The sequence below is a fragment of the Narcine bancroftii genome, chromosome 9 (genome assembly GCF_036971445.1).
Source record: "Narcine bancroftii isolate sNarBan1 chromosome 9, sNarBan1.hap1, whole genome shotgun sequence".
Classification (NCBI taxonomy): Eukaryota; Metazoa; Chordata; class Chondrichthyes; order Torpediniformes; family Narcinidae; genus Narcine; species Narcine bancroftii.
Genome location: NC_091477.1, coordinates 22,755,479 through 22,772,794, shown reverse-complemented (window position 1 = coordinate 22,772,794; position 17,316 = coordinate 22,755,479). Strand labels below are relative to the sequence as shown.

Genomic DNA, 17,316 nt, shown 5'->3' with positions numbered 1-17,316 from the left:
CTAATCTCTTATTTGCTTCATAACCTCAGCTAAGGAAAACATTATTCCTCTATTTATTCCATCAAACCTGGAAGAGTTTTTGTATACTTCTGTGAGATCACCTCTCATTATTCTAAACCCAAAAGAAATTAGACACAGTCTGAATAACCCACTGGACAAACTTGCAATTCCTAAAATTATTTTGGTGAACTATTGCTGCACTCAATCATTCATAAGTATTTCCATGTGTGAAAAATTGACATGCTATGTACACAATATTACAAATATAATCTTACGAGTATCCCATACATTTTGCCTCGTGTGGGTGGGTAGAATATTGATAGAAGGCTTCATGGGCATGTAAGTGAGAATAGGTTAAAGGAAAGTAAACAAGTAGGGGAATGGAACTCCTCCAAGAGCCAGCATGGATTTGGGCCAAATTCCATTCTTGCACCTGATTTCCACCCCCCCCCCCCCCCATTTCAAAGCATTGATTTAGTCTGCGAATAGTGTTCCAACACTGATCCTTACAGACTATTAATTACAGACTCTATTAATTGCACTCCCAACCCACAAAATGACCAGTTTATTCAGTTTTCTGTTGAGCAATCCTCAGTCAATAACAGAATAATACCCTCCTCTCAGTGCTCTAATTTTGTTTAATAAACTAATCTGTCATCTTATTGAACACTCTCTTAAAGTCCTCATCAAGTGGTTTGGCTTTATCTACTCCACTAATTACAACAACAGAAAAGCCCCACCAATTTTCAGACATGATTTTCCTTTCACAAGTCCATTTTAACTTTACATATTTCTACAACTCTTTTGAGAGATTAATTACAGTTTAGTAATAGATTTCACCATTTTCTCTATGATTGATATCAGGCTAACTGAACCGATTTTCAGTCTCCCTACTTTGTAAAATGGTGTCATTACATTTTCTACCTTCCAATGTATGGAAATTTAAAATCTATGGAATTTTGGAAGATGACAACCAGTGTATCCATCATCTGTACATCTGTTTCCTCCAAAACCCTTGGATGGAGATAGTCAGAACTATGGTTCACTTTTCAATCCCATTAATTTCTCCATTACTAATACTTAATAGTGATAATGTGCCTTCAGTTCTGCATTATTACTGGAAACCTTTTTGTATTTTTTTCTGCAAAGACAGACTTTTTTTTTAAAAAAAGTTTCTCTGACATTTCCACATTCCCCAATAGAATTTTGGGTGTCGCAAAAAAAAGGACCCACATTAACTTTGTTTTGTTTTCCTTTTTACACATTTATAACTAGATTTTTACTAGATTTCTTTCACATTCTTTCCTTATTGATGTCTTGATTTGTGTTAACAATTTTTAAAACAATTTTAAGATGGATTTAGAGCATTAGTTTCAACCATTTTTCCCCACTCACATACCATCTTAAGTAATCCCCTATAACACTGATTTAGAGTGTTTAACTTTTTCTTTCCTAATGTTTTCCAGTAGAAGACAAACCAAACAATTTACAGAGACCAAAACATTGCTGAAGTGTGAAGCACCAAAATGATCCAAATCTGTCTTAATTCTCAGAATCCAAGTTTTAACTTTATTCTTCAGTCCATGCATAAATGTGCTAGTTTTCATTGTTAACTTTTAAACAAGATTCCTCAGAATTAGTACATTCAAATATGCTTGTACTACAAACTCATTAGGGGAAATTTTAATGTTTTTAGCCTTCACTGCAAGTGGCACTTAAGTAAATTACTTGACATGTAATACAAGAAATAACCAGCTGAATGTACAATCACCAAACTATTAATCATGTGGTAAACAATAATTTTATTCACTGACAAATATTTACATACATTCCCAAATAAAAACAGCAACATAATGAAAAACCAATCCATTTATGAATGTTTTCATAATACTGCAGATTACCAGTGTAGCTGCTCTTTGCTGTGGATTATGGGCAACACCTTGTAAGAGTTTAATCCTGGTGTTCATGCTCTTGACCTGGGATTAACCACTTGATACTATCGGACTGAACTGTACCATAAATTAGAAATGCACAAACAAACAACACAGAGAAGACAAGCAGCCAGTCAATCCCTCTCACTGCAACACTGGGAAGTGGGCCACTTAAATCTTTTTCTGTTAGCTCAACTGTGCCATTTGCTTCAAGACCTGAAAAGGAGATCACATTATTTTAAACGTGGATTACAAATGAAACCTTGCAGAACATCCATTTTTTTTATTAAAGCATTTGTAAACTACATCAAATGCACGTTTTCCTTCTCTGAAGCACTGTGCCATTTACTGTTATCAGTTCACTAAAGAAACTGGTAAATGGAATTAAAAATTAGCACATTAATTAGATTAAGGAAGATGTTATCGTGTGAACTAACAGGATAAATTTACAAAACATGTAATTGCTTTACAATGAGAAAGATGTTAAGTGCCATTAGTTTCCTGACTTGGAAGGAAGAAGGGGGAGGTTTATTCAGTTGTCCTGAAAGGATAGTAAACTTGCTGCTGTGGTCGATACAAAAAAAGTCTTAGAGCAAAAGAGTTATTCCCTGTATCACCTCACTATTAGGGGTGGGTGGGAGAAGAGAAGGTGGACTGTGGAATCAGAGAGAAAAATTGATTTCAAAATAAAAGTGGGTTTAAAAAATCAGTTTCAAAACTCCCCAAGATAACATTCAATTAAGTAAATATTTTAATCCTTTGGACTTCACATCCCTGTTTTCAGGGACTACCAACAAGTTCATATACTCCATGTCCCCATTTTCTGGGACTGGTTTTATACCCAACCACCAGCTGGTTCATACCAGTGCTCTGGACCCAGTCCAGAGTATATATTACGAAAGGTTAAAAATGGCCAGATTCCAAAGAATTAAACAAAGAGACCTCTGAACCTAAAATGAGAGTAAACTCAACTTACTGCAATGCTTAAAACTTTAACACTACTGTATCTCAAATGTTAAATGATACCATGCATATAGAACTGACCCACTGAACATTCATAATTTATAACAGTCAGAATTGCCACTTACCTGTTTGATTAAAGATGAAGGCCTTCAGGGTTGAAAGTGTTCTGTCTGTATGGTTGAACCTTGCCATTGGTTTGACACCTTGAAACAGGAGGATGTTGGGAACAGCAACTGTACCAAACCTAGTAGAAAGACTTAAAAGCAAAAAATACAATAATTAATCCAAAGATGTAGATCAAATACTCGTTAGTGTTGTATTATATAATGTATAGCCATTAGAATTTTGACTTTAATAAAAATTACACATAAGAGTCAAAATCTAATAAACCAATCATTTTCACTAATAGTAAAGTATTCGACTAATTCAACCCAAATAATTAGGCTGCAGACCAATTTATGGAAGGTTTTTTTTTAATATATGACTCCTTAGAATTTTGATATGAATTTATTGTGTGAAATTTCATTGTCAGATTTTTACAGAACATAACAAGCCCCTCAGCCTAATGTTGCTGACAAAATTATCAACCTAATCTTGTCCTATATGTAGGCGTTTGATCCATATCCCTAACCAGATACTTATCATTTAGGATGTTGCAACTGTAGGGCCCTATGATGGTATGAGATGATTAAAAAACAGTTCAGCTCAAATGTGTATGTACATCCATCTGCTACTTCCTGAGAGACATCTTTAATGATTTTGAGATTGCAAACACAAAGCATTTCATGAAAACCTACTCAAGCCTATTTTGACAGAAATCTAACAGGACTCCACAGAGAATTATGTTCCACATCAGCTTCAAACTTCTAAAAGACATCTTGTGATAACAGAAGCTATTCCTCTCTTCACATTAACTAAAGGCAGCAACAATATAATACTGCAAGAATTATAAAAAAAATGTATAGTTTACAAGGGGGTTGCAGGTGCCTTCAAAACAAGAACACAAAAAAATATAAACAAAAGTAATCTGAAACAGATTAAGAGCAAAAACTGGGAAAGGGCACAGACAAAAAAGGAGGAAGGCAATAGAAATTGGAAAGTGGAATGGAATAGGACAAGTAACAAAAAAGGGGACACCAGAAAAGATACAACTGGTAAATTCCAGTGACCACATCAAAAAATCCTGTGTGCAGAGTAAATAGAATCAGTGCTGATTGTGAAAAGCTACAGTGTCACTAGGTGGTGCTATCTGAATGTTGGAGATAGAGGGAAGGGATGGGGAATGATTATTAGTGACAAGATCAGAAGTTTAAGGTCACACCTTGAGACTAAGTAGAGCTACTTGGGATTTAAAAATTGGATTGTAACAAGTTTAACCTGCCATCAATAATCCCTCAGAGCATAAGCTAAATAAATCAGGGGACGTGAAGAGTCAGAATAAATAATGTAGAGACAAAGATGGAAATCAAATTCATATTTTGAGTTACTTGAATATTTCTGAAAATGTAATGAATTATTTCCTTCCTGTATCATGTGTCTGCTGGCCTCAGGTTTTAACCAACTTGTTCCACAGGATTTTATTAACAGTGTATCTAGATCAATAAGGAAATTTTTTTTTAAACTGGACCTAATGCATCTCTAAATTTCCATCTGTCTTCCACTCCATACCTCACTATAATGAGACTGCTTAGACTGGCAATCTGTCACTTTAAATAAATTCTAACCAACCAATCTCACAGTTGGCACCCAGCTACGGTCTTGAATCACATTCCCAATACAAAAAAGTCCTCATTCCAGCTCACATTTAAATAATTATTAAAGAAAAAAAAATAACCAACTTAGGTTTTGACTGAACTTTGTTGCAGGATAAACATAATGGGCCATGTACAAAAAAAGCAAAATGTTTTACTCATCTTCTTAAAACAAAATAGTTTAAGGGTATAGAAAATTATCAAAATTCGCCTATTATCAGAAATAGTTACTGGCTTAAAGTGTATGAAATATATTGTACAAAATAATTCAGATTATTTAAAATCAGTTCTACCACTGCAGTAGGTACCTGCTATGCTGAGATGCATCCAGAGCTAGAAATTGTAGGGAGGGAAAAGCACGTGGTAATGCGTTGAAATGTGGACCAAGATCTGCAGAAAATTGACACCATGGTGTGTAGAACAGGACTACAGAACAGTCACTGCCATTGACACTCAGAAATTCCGTGAGGTCCTGTAATTACATACAAACATAATATGGGATTAAAATCCAGTAGGAGACCAATCAGAAATAGTTGAACATGCCACTTTAAAAGAAAATTCTGCATTAATTGCACCATGTCTTCAGGGGCCGTTAATAAAATAAACATACTTGTTCTGCAAAAGAAATCTGTAGTACGATTACATACCACTTCATTTACAAAATTGGGCAGCCCAGGCCAGTGGGCTGGAAAGGTCTGTTACCGTGCTGTATCTCTAAATTTAATCAAAATAAATTAAAATTAATCTATGCTCTAGCTAACTCTCTCTTAGCATTCATATCCTAACACGAGGAAAATTTACATCCATCAGATCTATTTAAATGGGATCAATTCATAGCTGTTAGAAACAAATCATCAATTATGTAAATTGTACAATTAGTTTCTAAGGTTCTTTAAAGCTGCCAAGGACCACAGGGAGAGTCCATGTCTTGATTAACAGTGCTGGTGGCAAAGTAATCAAGATGTTGTGGATTTAGTAGTGGTGGCCAAGAGCATTGGAAAAAAAAATGGAATGACTGACTTTGACCGCATATTTGAGATCATGGTTCTTCTTGTAGGATTGCACTCAGGATTTTAAAGGCTCGATCCTTGATCTGACCATTACAGCTATTTGTTCACTAGATTCTACAAAAGTGGGGCTTCCTAGCCCCTTGTCAAGAGAACATCAATTCCCCAACAGCAATACCTTCACATCTCTCCAATGTTATGCCATTCATCAAAATCTCCCAGTTAACGTGCCTTGGAACAACTCTCATCAACTGTTGCAGTCCCAATACGGCTTCCCCTCGAAGAAACACAAGCTGACTTCACATACGCATTAAGGGATTTTAACATCTTAGGATATCGATCTTCCACCGAGTCACAACGTCTTTCAAATAGCATTTAAAAAACCCCAGATTTTGGAAATCAGCAATAAAAAACAGAAAAAGGTGGGAAAACACCACATGTCAGATAACATAGGTGGAAACAGATGCTGCCTGTCATACCAGGTTTCTCCAGCATTTTCTGTTTTGATTTCATTCTACATCACTGCCAGTGCAAGTTAATCAAAAATCACATAAATTAGCAGATAGCACAAAGTTGGCATGTTGTCTCAATAGCAACAATGTGGCTGAATCGAGATTCCCTGCACATACTTGAGGCTTTCCAATTTGTTGCAATGTGATATCTCTATTGTAATTGTAAAACTGTCTATGCTTTGTTTAACCAAATGAGAGCATTGAAAGAAGCCACAGATGTGTGGCATCAGAAACACTGGCAAACTTCTACAGATGTGTGGTGCAAAGTCTGGTATGGGAACACCAATACTCCTGAGTGTTAAACCCTACAAAAGTCAGTGGACACAGCCCAGGACATCACAAGCAAATCCCTCCCCACCGTCGAGAACATCTACAGGGGATACTGCCGTTGGAGAGCAGCAACAATCATCAAGGATCCACACCACTAACCATATGCACTGAACTCACTGCTACCATCAGGACAGAGGTCTAGGCGCCACAAGACTCTCACCATCAGGTTCAGGAACAGCTGCTACCCCTGCACCATCAGTCTCTTCAACAACAAACTCAATCAGGGACTCATTTAAGGACTCTTATTTTTGCCCTATATTGATTTTTTTTCCTCTGTATTGAAGTCAGTTTGTTAACATTTCTTTAGTTGTTTATGTGTGTGCAGTTTTTTTTTTGCACAACCAATAAGGTAATTTTGCCTGGCCCGCAGGGAAAATTATCTCAGGGTTGTATGTGAAGATGGTGGCGCTGCCACGGACCCGTGGGGAGCAGAATTCCAGCACTCCCGCACGGTCCAGTCGCACAGTCAGCTGCTATCGGGATTGAACAACCCATTGAGGGAGCCGACAAGAGTTTTTATTTGAAATCCCGTAACCCTGCACCCAAGACGGCGGCGTCCATTAATCGGCAGCAGCCATGAGGGGCTGCAGACACCAGGGAAGAGGAGGACTGAAGCAAGGCACCAGAGGACAGGAAGATCATGCACTCTGAGAAGGAGAAGCGGAGGAGACAACCCACGGTGTCGGTGGCCACAGCAGCCAACCAGTGAGGGGGCTTTGTGGCTGAGGGACCAGCACATGTGGCGGGCTGCTGGCGACTCGAGGTGAGGATCCCATGGAAGTTGTGGGCTGCTGGAGACCACTGTCAGGAGATTCATGCTGGGCAGCGGACTACTGGAGACTGGCTCGAACTGGCAGGAGGGGTACCAGGAATCAGAACTGGGATGCAGGGAGGTGCTGAAGGGTTCCTGACCGTGTCGTAGGTCCGGATCTGGAGTTCGGGTTGCCAATGGTTTGGACTGGACTCTGTGAGGCTGCAGGGGCTGTGACAGTGCTGGAGGCAAATCTACAGACACTCGGTGACACTGGGGGGGTCTCTCACTTGCTTCGCTCTCTCTCTCTCTCTCTGGCTGACTGAAAGAGGCACTTGGGTAATTCCTGCCAGTGGCAAATCTGTCGGCCTTTCAACAGGCAAAAGGAAATTTCATGTAATATGACACTGTTTTATTACTATGACAATAAATTAAATCTTGATCTTGATGTATGTACTCTGACAATAAATCTGAAATGCACATTTTCCATCATTAGTCACTGTTCACATTTTGCATTCTGAATGGTTTTCTTATGGGCTGTGACTTATCAGCTATGTAAACAGAAGTTAATTGAATTTTTAAAAAATTCTACATTATTCAATGCCTCTTTGGTTCTTTGGCTTGGCTTCGCGGACGAAGATTTATGAAGAGGTAAAGTCCACGTCAGCTGCAGGCTCGTTTGTGGCTGACAAGTCCGATGCGGGACAGGCAGACACGGTTGCAAGGGAAAATTGGTTGGTTGGGGTTGGGTTTTTTCTCCTTTGTCTTTTGACAGTGAGGTGGGCTCTGCGGTCTTCTTCGAAGGAGGTTGCTGCCCGCCGAACTGTGAGGTGCCAAGATGCACGGTTTGAGGCGATATCAGCCCATTGGCGGTGGTCAATGTGGCAGGCACCAAGAGCTTTCTTTAGGCAGTCCTTGTACCTCTTCTTTGGTGCACCTCTATCTCAGTGGCCAGTGGAGAGCTCGCCATATAACACGATCTTGGGAAGGCGATGGTCCTCCATTCTGGAGACGTGACCTACCCAGCACAGTTTGATCTTCAGCAGCGTGGATTCGATACCGACAGCATCAAATCCACGCTGCTGAAGATCAAACGGCCTCTCTGGTTAATGCCAGCTAAAACAGCAGAGTTTATTAATTTCTTAAGACTTTAACAAGTTTTTGTCACAATATAAACATCTTGAAAGCTGATTTTAAGATTCTGACTTGGCAGTAAAACTTCAAATAATCTGAGAAAATTTGCACTCCACTTATTAATGGAGAACATTCGTAATAGAGAAAATATAGGATTCTATCGCATTTCTGCTTCAAAGTTAATCATTATTTTACACATCTTTATTAAGAAGGAAACATTATGGAACTTTCTTAAGGAGACTCAAGCCATTGCTGGCAAGTAAGAAAAACAATTTTTAGGATCCTCCTGCACAACACAAAACTTCTAAGCAAAAGGATTTGGAAAACATGAACATTGAATGATATGCTTTTTAATCCTTCTGGGAGAAAACACTTGGCTACACAGGCAAGATCAAACATCAATGGGAAGTGTCTATGTTAGTCAATATTTTCCCTCTGTTTAACAAACCTTCACTTACCAAAAAAGTTGCGGATTATAGTGAAAACATTACAGATCATTTGTCAAAATTATAGTTTATAATTGACTACTCTAGCTTCAGTTTCACTAAATTAACAATAAGTAGTTCAAATGTTACATAAAAGTAATAAATCTGGCGCAATCACAAAGCTAGAGGAGCCTTTAGAATTTGAATCTGCTCTTTTATTTGTGAGCAATAAAACTTCAAAGTCAAGTCAGTGGACCAATAAACTAGGCATTCTTAACATTCTAATTTACTACAAATTAGTAACCTAACAACTACTATTCTAAATCTCCAACCAGCCTGTCCATCACAAAGAAAAACATCAGAAAACCCTCAATTTTGGGCAGTTTTATCTAGGCAGTGATGTAGCAAGTGTCCCTTCGCCAGAAAAAAAATAGGAAATCGTCTTCCAAGCATCTGCCAATAATATTTACAAAACAAACCAGATGACTTTCAGTTAAATGTCCCTCGCTAATAAAATCAACTGCACTGTACTTTGGTGATGTGGTCAGATATGCACATTCATTGGTAGAAAAACAACTAATCCTACAGTTGCTCACTGTGTTATGGCATCAATGCTAAAAGCATTTGCAAATAAAATAAAATCAAGTTTCAACACACTGCACCAACCTAGTACATAGGTCTGTGATTTCATTCTAACTTGTATGGTAGTTCAAAGGACCAAATATTTCTAAACAAAAAGGGTAAAAATTCAATCTTTCCTCCCATTGTTATGCTTGGTAGAAAATACAGAAGATTAAAAACTGGCAGACTCTTGAAAGGAAATTTCTGCTTCTAAATAAAGTTCAAGAGTTCAACTTTAAAAGAATAATATATCCATAAAGAATGCTCGTGGACTAGATATTTGTGCATATGCAATGGCCAAGGTATCACCCTACTGTGAGATGTTTATCAACAAATTCACCAAATATAATGACATTTTAAAATGCCTTACTTGTGAACTATTAAGGATTTGTACGACAAAGTGATCTAATCCAGTGATATTTCTTTCTTCACAGTTTACTTTTGGTGTTTTAACTGTTCCCGTGGCATTTGATGGTTCTACTGCTGAGCTCTCAGCATGTGTTAGTTCTAGAGCATTTGTGGCTTTCTTTTCAGGTCGCTCTTCCCCTTGACTAAAAGATGGAACATGGGCAAGGGTAGAAAATATTTCCATTGAGTCACTAGATTCTCTGTTCTCTCCACTTCTATCAGGACATCGAGCATCTTTGACTTCAAAACCAGAATGTTCACTTTCAACATTATGGGTAAGAGACTCCAAAGCTTTTTGATTTGATGCAATTCCACTTCCCAGTTCAGCATCAGCCAGTTCTGCTATTGAAAACTCTATTTTTCCTTTAGTCTGTTCGCTTGTTTCTTCAAGTTCAGTATTGCTGACTGAATTGGAAATTATTTCATTCCTTTCTGTAGGCAACTGGTTTTTATCTTCCACATCACTTTGGACTTCAGCTGGAAATAAAGAGTCTTTGATTAGCAATTGGGTTTTAAAAACACGTCAACAATATTATTCGGTAGCTTATACTAGATTGGTGAGAAATGGGCTACAGCAACATAGTGGTTGACTTTCTCGAAGAACAGAGTTCTAGATCAATTACCTGTTCAAAGCTACCAAAAGCAGCTGCGGAAATTTTAAAAAATTTTTTTGGATCAAGTAAGACTAGCCACAGTGAAGATAACCATTAAAGTGATTGATCCTCAATAAAAGTAAAACATACCTGATTCATCTACATCCTACATGAAAGAAAATATGCCATTCTTAACTCGCCATTACTTTTAACTATCTCCTCATTTTATGGATGAACAACAAATGTCAGCACAGTCAATGATTTCTCAAACTTTAGGTCCTGCTCAGTTTTCAACGTAAAGGTCTGATCATTCAAAAACCACTGCATTGATCACTAAATCCAATCTTTGAATCGTGTCATTGTTCAAGCAGAGAGAGGTCATTAGGCCCCCTGAGCTCTAAGCACAGAAGCAGGCCCTTAGCCCATCTTGTCCACCCATGTTCCTCTTTTCCTATCCAAGTACCTAACTAAATATCTTTTAATTGTAACAATTGTCTCTGCTTCTACCATTTCTTCTAGCAACTAATTAATTCCACACACCCACCACCCTGTGTGAGGAGAGCCTGCAGGCCCCTTTTCAATTTTTCCCTTCTCACCTTAATTATATGCACCTTAGGTTCACCTACTCCTGAGAAGGATGCTACGAACATTACCCGGTCATGCCCCTCATGATTTTATAAACCTCTATTATGTTCTCCTGTTGCCTCCTATGCTCCAGGGAGAATTGAATCCCCCCCCCACCCACCTTTCTGGCAATATTCTTCTGAACATTTTCTGCACTCATTCCAATCTGATATTCCTTTGCTTTTGCAGACAGGGAGTTGAAGGAATATACATTTTTAAAGTTCGTGTCTTGAGTTCACTGTTAATAAAACAGTTAACGTTTCAGAATGAAGATCCCTCATCAGAGCCTTCGCCCAGATAGATGCACCGCAGGTTAACCTGGATGGTGTGTGCCCTTCCTCAGCCCCGCTGTGATTGCAGTAAAAACACAATGCTGGTCCAGCAGGTCTTGCAGTGACAATCGGATAAAGATATTTCACCTAAGTTTCGGCCTGAGCTCTTCAAGGTAGGAGTAAAAAGCAGGCAGGTCCTGAATTAAAAAAGGAGAGGAGTGCAGACCAACAGACAAAAGATGTTAATTGGGCATGGATGGAAGGACTGGAGAGAGGGGGTTGGCTCTGTGAATGCAGAGCTGGGGGAAAGGGAAGAGAGAGAGAGAGAAACAGAGCTAGAAGATATGGAGATAGATGGGGTCAAAGAAGCTAACAGAAACTGAAAGTTATATTGATGGCAGTCAAAATAGGTGTTGTTCCTCCTATTTATGGGTTGTCTCAGTCTAGCAGTGCATGAGTCCATGGACAAACATGTCAGCAACGGAATGGGGCTGGGAACTGAAATGGGTGGCCACTATTATGGGGTGGCAGAGCCACGGTGCTCAATGAAGCAATCTCCCAGTCTGCATTCTGTCTCTCCAATGTGGAGGAGTCCCCAATGGGAACCCATTCTCATAATGTCATTCCCCTTTCCTCTAAATTATACTGCTTTTTAAATGTTTTATCCTTTTTGGATTCTAGGTCAGCTTCAAGAATATTGTTTGATATTTTATTTCATGTTTCCTTTGTCAATTTGTTACCATGTTTCAACAGTAAATAAATTTGAAAATATTTCACTGGTTCAAAAGATCTTTTCCTGTCATGGACCTAAGGCATCTTAATTACAAGTGGAGCCTCCAGAATAGAAATGATATCCCAAGGGCCATTTCTGATCAGTGAAATAATGAACTCCAGAACTAGGACATAGGATGGACCTAATAAAATATATGTAAAAATAATTTATTATCTTTTTGTCAATTAATTTCTTCACATATCTCAGAATATTAAAAGTTAATTGGTTGTTTTTAAGGTGAAGGCACAGCTAAATTGTTATAAAATCTGCCAATTAAAATTGCACATATAATAATGTGGTCATATCCAGATCAACAGGAATGGTTTATCAGCATTGATTGAGAGAGACATTCTCTTTTTTTTTAATTTATTCACAGGACATTAACCATCTCTAAATTCATCTTGGGCAAAGAAACAAGTTTGGAATCCACTACACAAGCCTGGAAATCAAGAATACAACTTTAACCCATGTTTCATATCCATGGGGTAGTACTTCAACGTTTAGGTGGGGGTGGGAGGCAGCATCAACTCCCTGTCTGCAAAAGCAAAGGAATATCAACTCCCTGTCTGCAAAAGCAAAGGAATATCAACTCCCTGCCTGCAAAAGCAAAGGAATATCAACTCCCTGCCTGCAAAAGCAAAGGAATATCAACTCCCTGCCTGCAAAAGCAAAGGAATATCAACTCCCTGTCTGCAAAAGCAAAGGAATATCAACTCCCTGTCTGCAAAAGCAAAGGAATATCAACTCCCTGTCTGCAAAAGCAAAGGAATATCAACTCCCTGTCTGCAAAAGCAAAGGAATTGAAGATCTTTTTGGAAATTTGAAGCAGTATCCAGAAACATTCTGTTGACCAGGCAGCATATGTGGAAGGAGAAACAGAATCAGAATTTATTGTCGAGAACAAGTGTTTAGTGGCAGCATCATAGTGCAAACATTCATAGTGTAACCATAAATATATATACATTTTTAAAGTTCGTGTCTTGAGTTCACTGTTAATAAAACAGTGAACGTTTCAGAACGAAGATCCCTCATCAGAGCCTTCGCCCAGATAGATGCACCGCAGGTTAACCTGGATAGTGTGCGCCCTTCCTCAGCCCCAACTCAAGAGCCAGGAGGAAGGCAACAGGAAAACTTGAGCGATGCCATCTGGATGGATGCGGCCGCTGCAGGTGCACTTCGCGCCTCCCTCGATGACCCGCCACGCCGGCCCCTTACCGTGTGCAGACACTTCCATGAGAATCAACAAGAGGGCGAATCGACCCGGACCCCGTGCACGGCCGCCCATTGTGTCCGCTGACGCCACAGGAAGTCAACGACCGAAACTCCGGACAGCCATGCCGACTGCCGAGGTCACCTGGCATCCGGGACCTTGCGACCCCTGATCGACAGGAGACATTCGCCAATCGGCCACGTCATTTCCGCGCAGTGGGCGGGATCCCTCCGCTCGTGCCTGATCGGTCCAATCCAGAGGAGTGACGTTCGCTCCACTGGAGCTCGACGTGTCGCCGGTTGCTCGAGACCCACCGTGCAGGAAAGGGGATCCAACAGGAAGGACCCCGCGTGTGTCCCTGAGCTTTCTTTCTCACTGGGTCCGACTCCAGGCGCTGCCGACGGAACGGGACTGCGAGTGTTCCGCTTACCGCCAGAGAGCAGCGAAACAGGCCGTTCGGCCCTTCTAGTCTGTGCCAAACTGATGACGGCCCTTTGGCCCACCTCGCCAATGCCAACCTTCCTGTCCATCCACCTGCACCATACAGTACTGCTGCGGGGTTCCCTGGACAAGAGGTCAGAGAGTGATGGGAGGGTGGAACCAGCTGCCACCGGTCTCTATTTTGACCTTTAAGCAAGTGCCTGGACGCAAGGTCAGTGGAACTGGGCAGAATAATAGTTTGGCACAGACTAGAAGGGCCGAACGGCCTGTTTCTCTGCTCTCTGGCGGTAAGCGGAACACTCGCAGTCCCGTTCCGTCGGCAGCGCCTGGAGTCGGTCCCAGTGAGAAAGAAAGCTCAGGGACAGATGTCGGGCCGCTGCTGGATTTTAAGGGGAACTTAAAAGGGGAGCCTCCTGCTCCCGGTGAAGAATGCGATGGTTGGCGCCCTGACGTTACTGACCCAGTCGAGCCAGTGAGGAGGTCATGATTTGGGGGTGATAATGATAACGGGGGCTGGTGTGGCTTTGTCCAGAAAGTGGTCGAATTTTGTGTTTTTGCAACTGTACGCGTTCTAAGCAAGTGCATGAAATTCCTTCGCACTCCTGAATTATGAGGTCAAGATCACTGGGGTATTGAAAGATGAAGCAGTTAAAAGATAGGGAAATTCCTCATTTTGGAGAACTGGCACTTAAGGGGAGTTCTGGTCTGGGGCAGATCTACTGTGATCATATTGAATGTCAAGTAGACTTGAGGGGCTGAGTGGCCAACTCTAATGTTCTTATAAATGGTGAACGTCAGCGAATGGTGGAAGGGGACATGGCCTGTGTTATAGCTGTCATATTTACGAGGCTGTCCAGTTAAATCCCCAAGTTGTCAGTAAGATTCAACAATAGCTGAGTGTCTATCTTATTTCTTGGCAATGCGTAGCACAAACGTCATCATACTTACCAGCCTGGGCATTAATATTTCCCCAGATTTTGCTGTATGCAGCCAAACTACATTGCTACCTGAAAAGTCACAAATGGAACTGAACTTCTAATTCAATGAAGAGATGGTGTGAGGGCGGGGAACAGTGTTCAAGCAGATCAAGGTGGCTGACCTAAGGCACAAATGAAGACACCAAAATTATGCAGATATGCGCAACGTTTTGCTTTATCCTCGGTTTTCGTTTCCTGAAGAATCACTAAATGGGAAAGACCTTCACAAGTCAATTTAGTCTCTGAAACCTATATTACTACATCAGTTATCTTGTTGCCTTATGTGGACAGTGTTTTAATTTGATGGTGCATCTCCCTCATTGAGACTACGGTTGAAGACTATTTTAGTTGTTATAAATCACATTGAGAAGTTCTTAGTTTGATTTACCTCTGATGATAACTATTGCCATGTTTAATGGTTTTAAAATCTTCTGTAAGAACTCAGTGACCAATTTATTCTATTTACAATTTTTTTTCTAATTATGCTCAGGATGTCTTGCAAAAAATCCATGTTGGCGTGTTATAAATTGATAGCAAAAACACTAAATGCTGGAGGAGCTCGGCCGGTCTCACAGCATCCATAGAAGGTAAAGATATATTGCTGACGTTTCGGGTCTTCAAGGTATAAGCAAAAAAGCAGACAGGAATCTGGGAAAGAAGATTTCCGTGTTTCACTCTATAAATTGGTAATATTAGGTGTATTGTTTTGGCTGAGATTTTAAAAAAATGAACTCCACATAAAGCAAATAGGTGACTCATGCACAAACCAGATTATTCCATGCCTACTTCTTGCTCCAACAAGCTGTTAAACTCTTCAGTTGTGAACAGCATCCAAAACATTGGAAAGGCTGAAATTTTGAAATTAAAACGTTAAATGCTTAAAAAAATATATACTCAGCTGGTCAAGCAGCATCTGTGGAGACAGAAACAGCACCAACATTTCAAGTTGATGAACGTTCTTCATCATTTCAATGACTTTTTCAGTGAAAGGATGGTAAAATTAAACTTTGTAACTAAAAGCACGCTGATTATTATGAACAAATGCATATCCAATATTAGAAACAAAATTAAGCTGGAAAGTTAAATATCGGTGAATAAGATTTTTATTGTATCATTTTAGAATATAATTAAATTAACCTGGTGCCATCTGAACTCCAAAATTTTAGTGGAAGAGGTGAGGATTTTCTCATTTCCTGCTTCCTTCTGCCATCATACATGCAGCGTTTTGACATTGCTACATGGACATGAGCAGTGAGAAATGGGGAATTGGTAGGTGATATTTCCTTCTACAGGGCACCACACATTGCCACTTTACCTCACGGTCACTAACAAAATTGGAACTGATATTTCTCTGCCAAATCAAGGCCACCCACAAATCAGAGGAACAGTGCCTTGTATTTCATCTGGCCACTCTCCAACTAGATTACATCAATATCAACCTATCTAATTTCCATTAACCCTCTTCTCTGGTCTCCTTTCTGCCAAATCCCTACTTTCTCTTCCTTCTTTTTATCAGAGACCTACCCAGCTTAGCCCTCCTCCCTATATCATTTCTCAGCTTCTTTCTCTTCTACCACATCTAGAGTATTGTGTACAGTTTTGTCTCCTTATCTGAGGAAAGACATCTTTGCCATAGAGGGAGTGCAAAGAAGACTGATACCAGGGATGGCAGGACTTGCATATGAAGAAAGGCTGGACCGACAAGGCTTATACTCACTTGAATTTAGAAGGGGGGATCTTTAGAAATGTACAAAATTCTTAAGGGAGTGGACAGGCTAGGTGCAGGAAGGTTGTTCCCATTGTTGGGGAAGACCAGAACCAGGGGGGGTCACAGTCGAAGGATAAGGAGGAAGTCTTTTAGGACTGATGAAATTTTTTTTTCTTTCTGAGTGGTGAATTTGTGGAATTCTTTGCCTCAGTAAGTAGTTGAACCAGGTTCCTTATCTATATTTAAGAGGAAGTTATATTTGGCCCTTGTGGCTAAGGGGATCAGTGGGTATGGGGAGAAGGCAGGTACTGGGTAGATGATCAGCCATGATCGAAATGAATGGTGGTGTAGGCTTGAAGGGCCAAATGGTCTACTCCTATACCTATTTTATATGTTTCTTCCCTCACTTGTATCCGCCTATTACCTATACCAATTAGCTGTTCTCCTTTTCTCCTCCCCACACTTTTATGTACAGGTATCTACCCGTTTCTCCATATTCCTGATGAAGGGCTCAAGACCGAAAATGTCTTTTTTCACTTCCTATGGAATGCTGCATGACCTCCGAGTTTCTCCACAAGTTTTGTGCACAGTCGATAAACATTCTGCAAGATCAGCTCTTAATTTGCACCTCATGTCCATCAATTAACAAGAACTGCCAGGCATAGAATTTAATTAAGAACATGTATTTAAGTAACTACAAGACTCTTCAAATAGATCATGAACTTCATGTACCTTTTGGTCCATTCCCCATAACTCTCAATTAAAACAAATGATCCATGGAGTGGAACCATCATAAGTGTGTATGTCTAAGAGAGAACCATTCATCTCTTCTTGTAGCTGATCCTTATATCATCAATCTCACCCCCTCATGTAAGTGTCATATGCA

At 40.0% G+C, this 17,316-nt stretch overlaps 1 protein-coding gene and 1 long non-coding RNA gene across 5 annotated transcripts; one reads left to right on the top strand and one right to left on the bottom strand.

Moving 5' to 3' along the window:
• Positions 1-1,668: 1,668 nt before the first annotated feature.
• txndc15 (thioredoxin domain containing 15) lies at positions 1,669-13,665 on the bottom strand. Its single transcript, XM_069898408.1, has 5 exons — positions 13,310-13,665; positions 9,796-10,310; positions 4,954-5,117; positions 3,020-3,150; positions 1,669-2,147 (listed from the first exon to the last, which is right to left on the bottom strand). Exons 1-5 carry the CDS (start codon positions 13,377-13,379, stop codon positions 1,951-1,953), a joined length of 1,077 nt encoding a protein of 358 aa, XP_069754509.1. The 5' UTR covers positions 13,380-13,665; the 3' UTR covers positions 1,669-1,950.
• Positions 13,546-17,226, top strand: LOC138743299 (uncharacterized). 4 transcript variants are annotated; one of them, XR_011344795.1, is made up of 4 exons: positions 13,546-13,956; positions 14,720-14,835; positions 15,213-15,309; positions 16,906-17,226. It is a non-coding gene; the product is annotated as an uncharacterized lncRNA (long non-coding RNA). The 4 variants fall into 4 exon arrangements; XR_011344793.1 differs by lacking the exon at positions 13,546-13,956 and adding an exon at positions 14,063-14,217; XR_011344794.1 differs by lacking the exon at positions 13,546-13,956 and adding an exon at positions 14,063-14,225.
• Positions 17,227-17,316: the final 90 nt, after the last annotated feature.

Coding starts and splice junctions, on each gene's coding strand:
- txndc15 (XM_069898408.1), bottom strand. CDS start 13,379: ATGGGCGGCCGTGCACGGGGTCCGGGTCGATTCGCCCTCTTGTTGATT. Junction 10,311..13,309: donor CATGGAAGTGTCTGCACACG/GTAAGGGGCCGG, acceptor CTTTATTTCCAG/CTGAAGTCCAAAGTGATGTG. Junction 2,148..3,019: donor CTTCATCTTTAATCAAACAG/GTAAGTGGCAAT, acceptor TCTCCTTTTCAG/GTCTTGAAGCAAATGGCACA.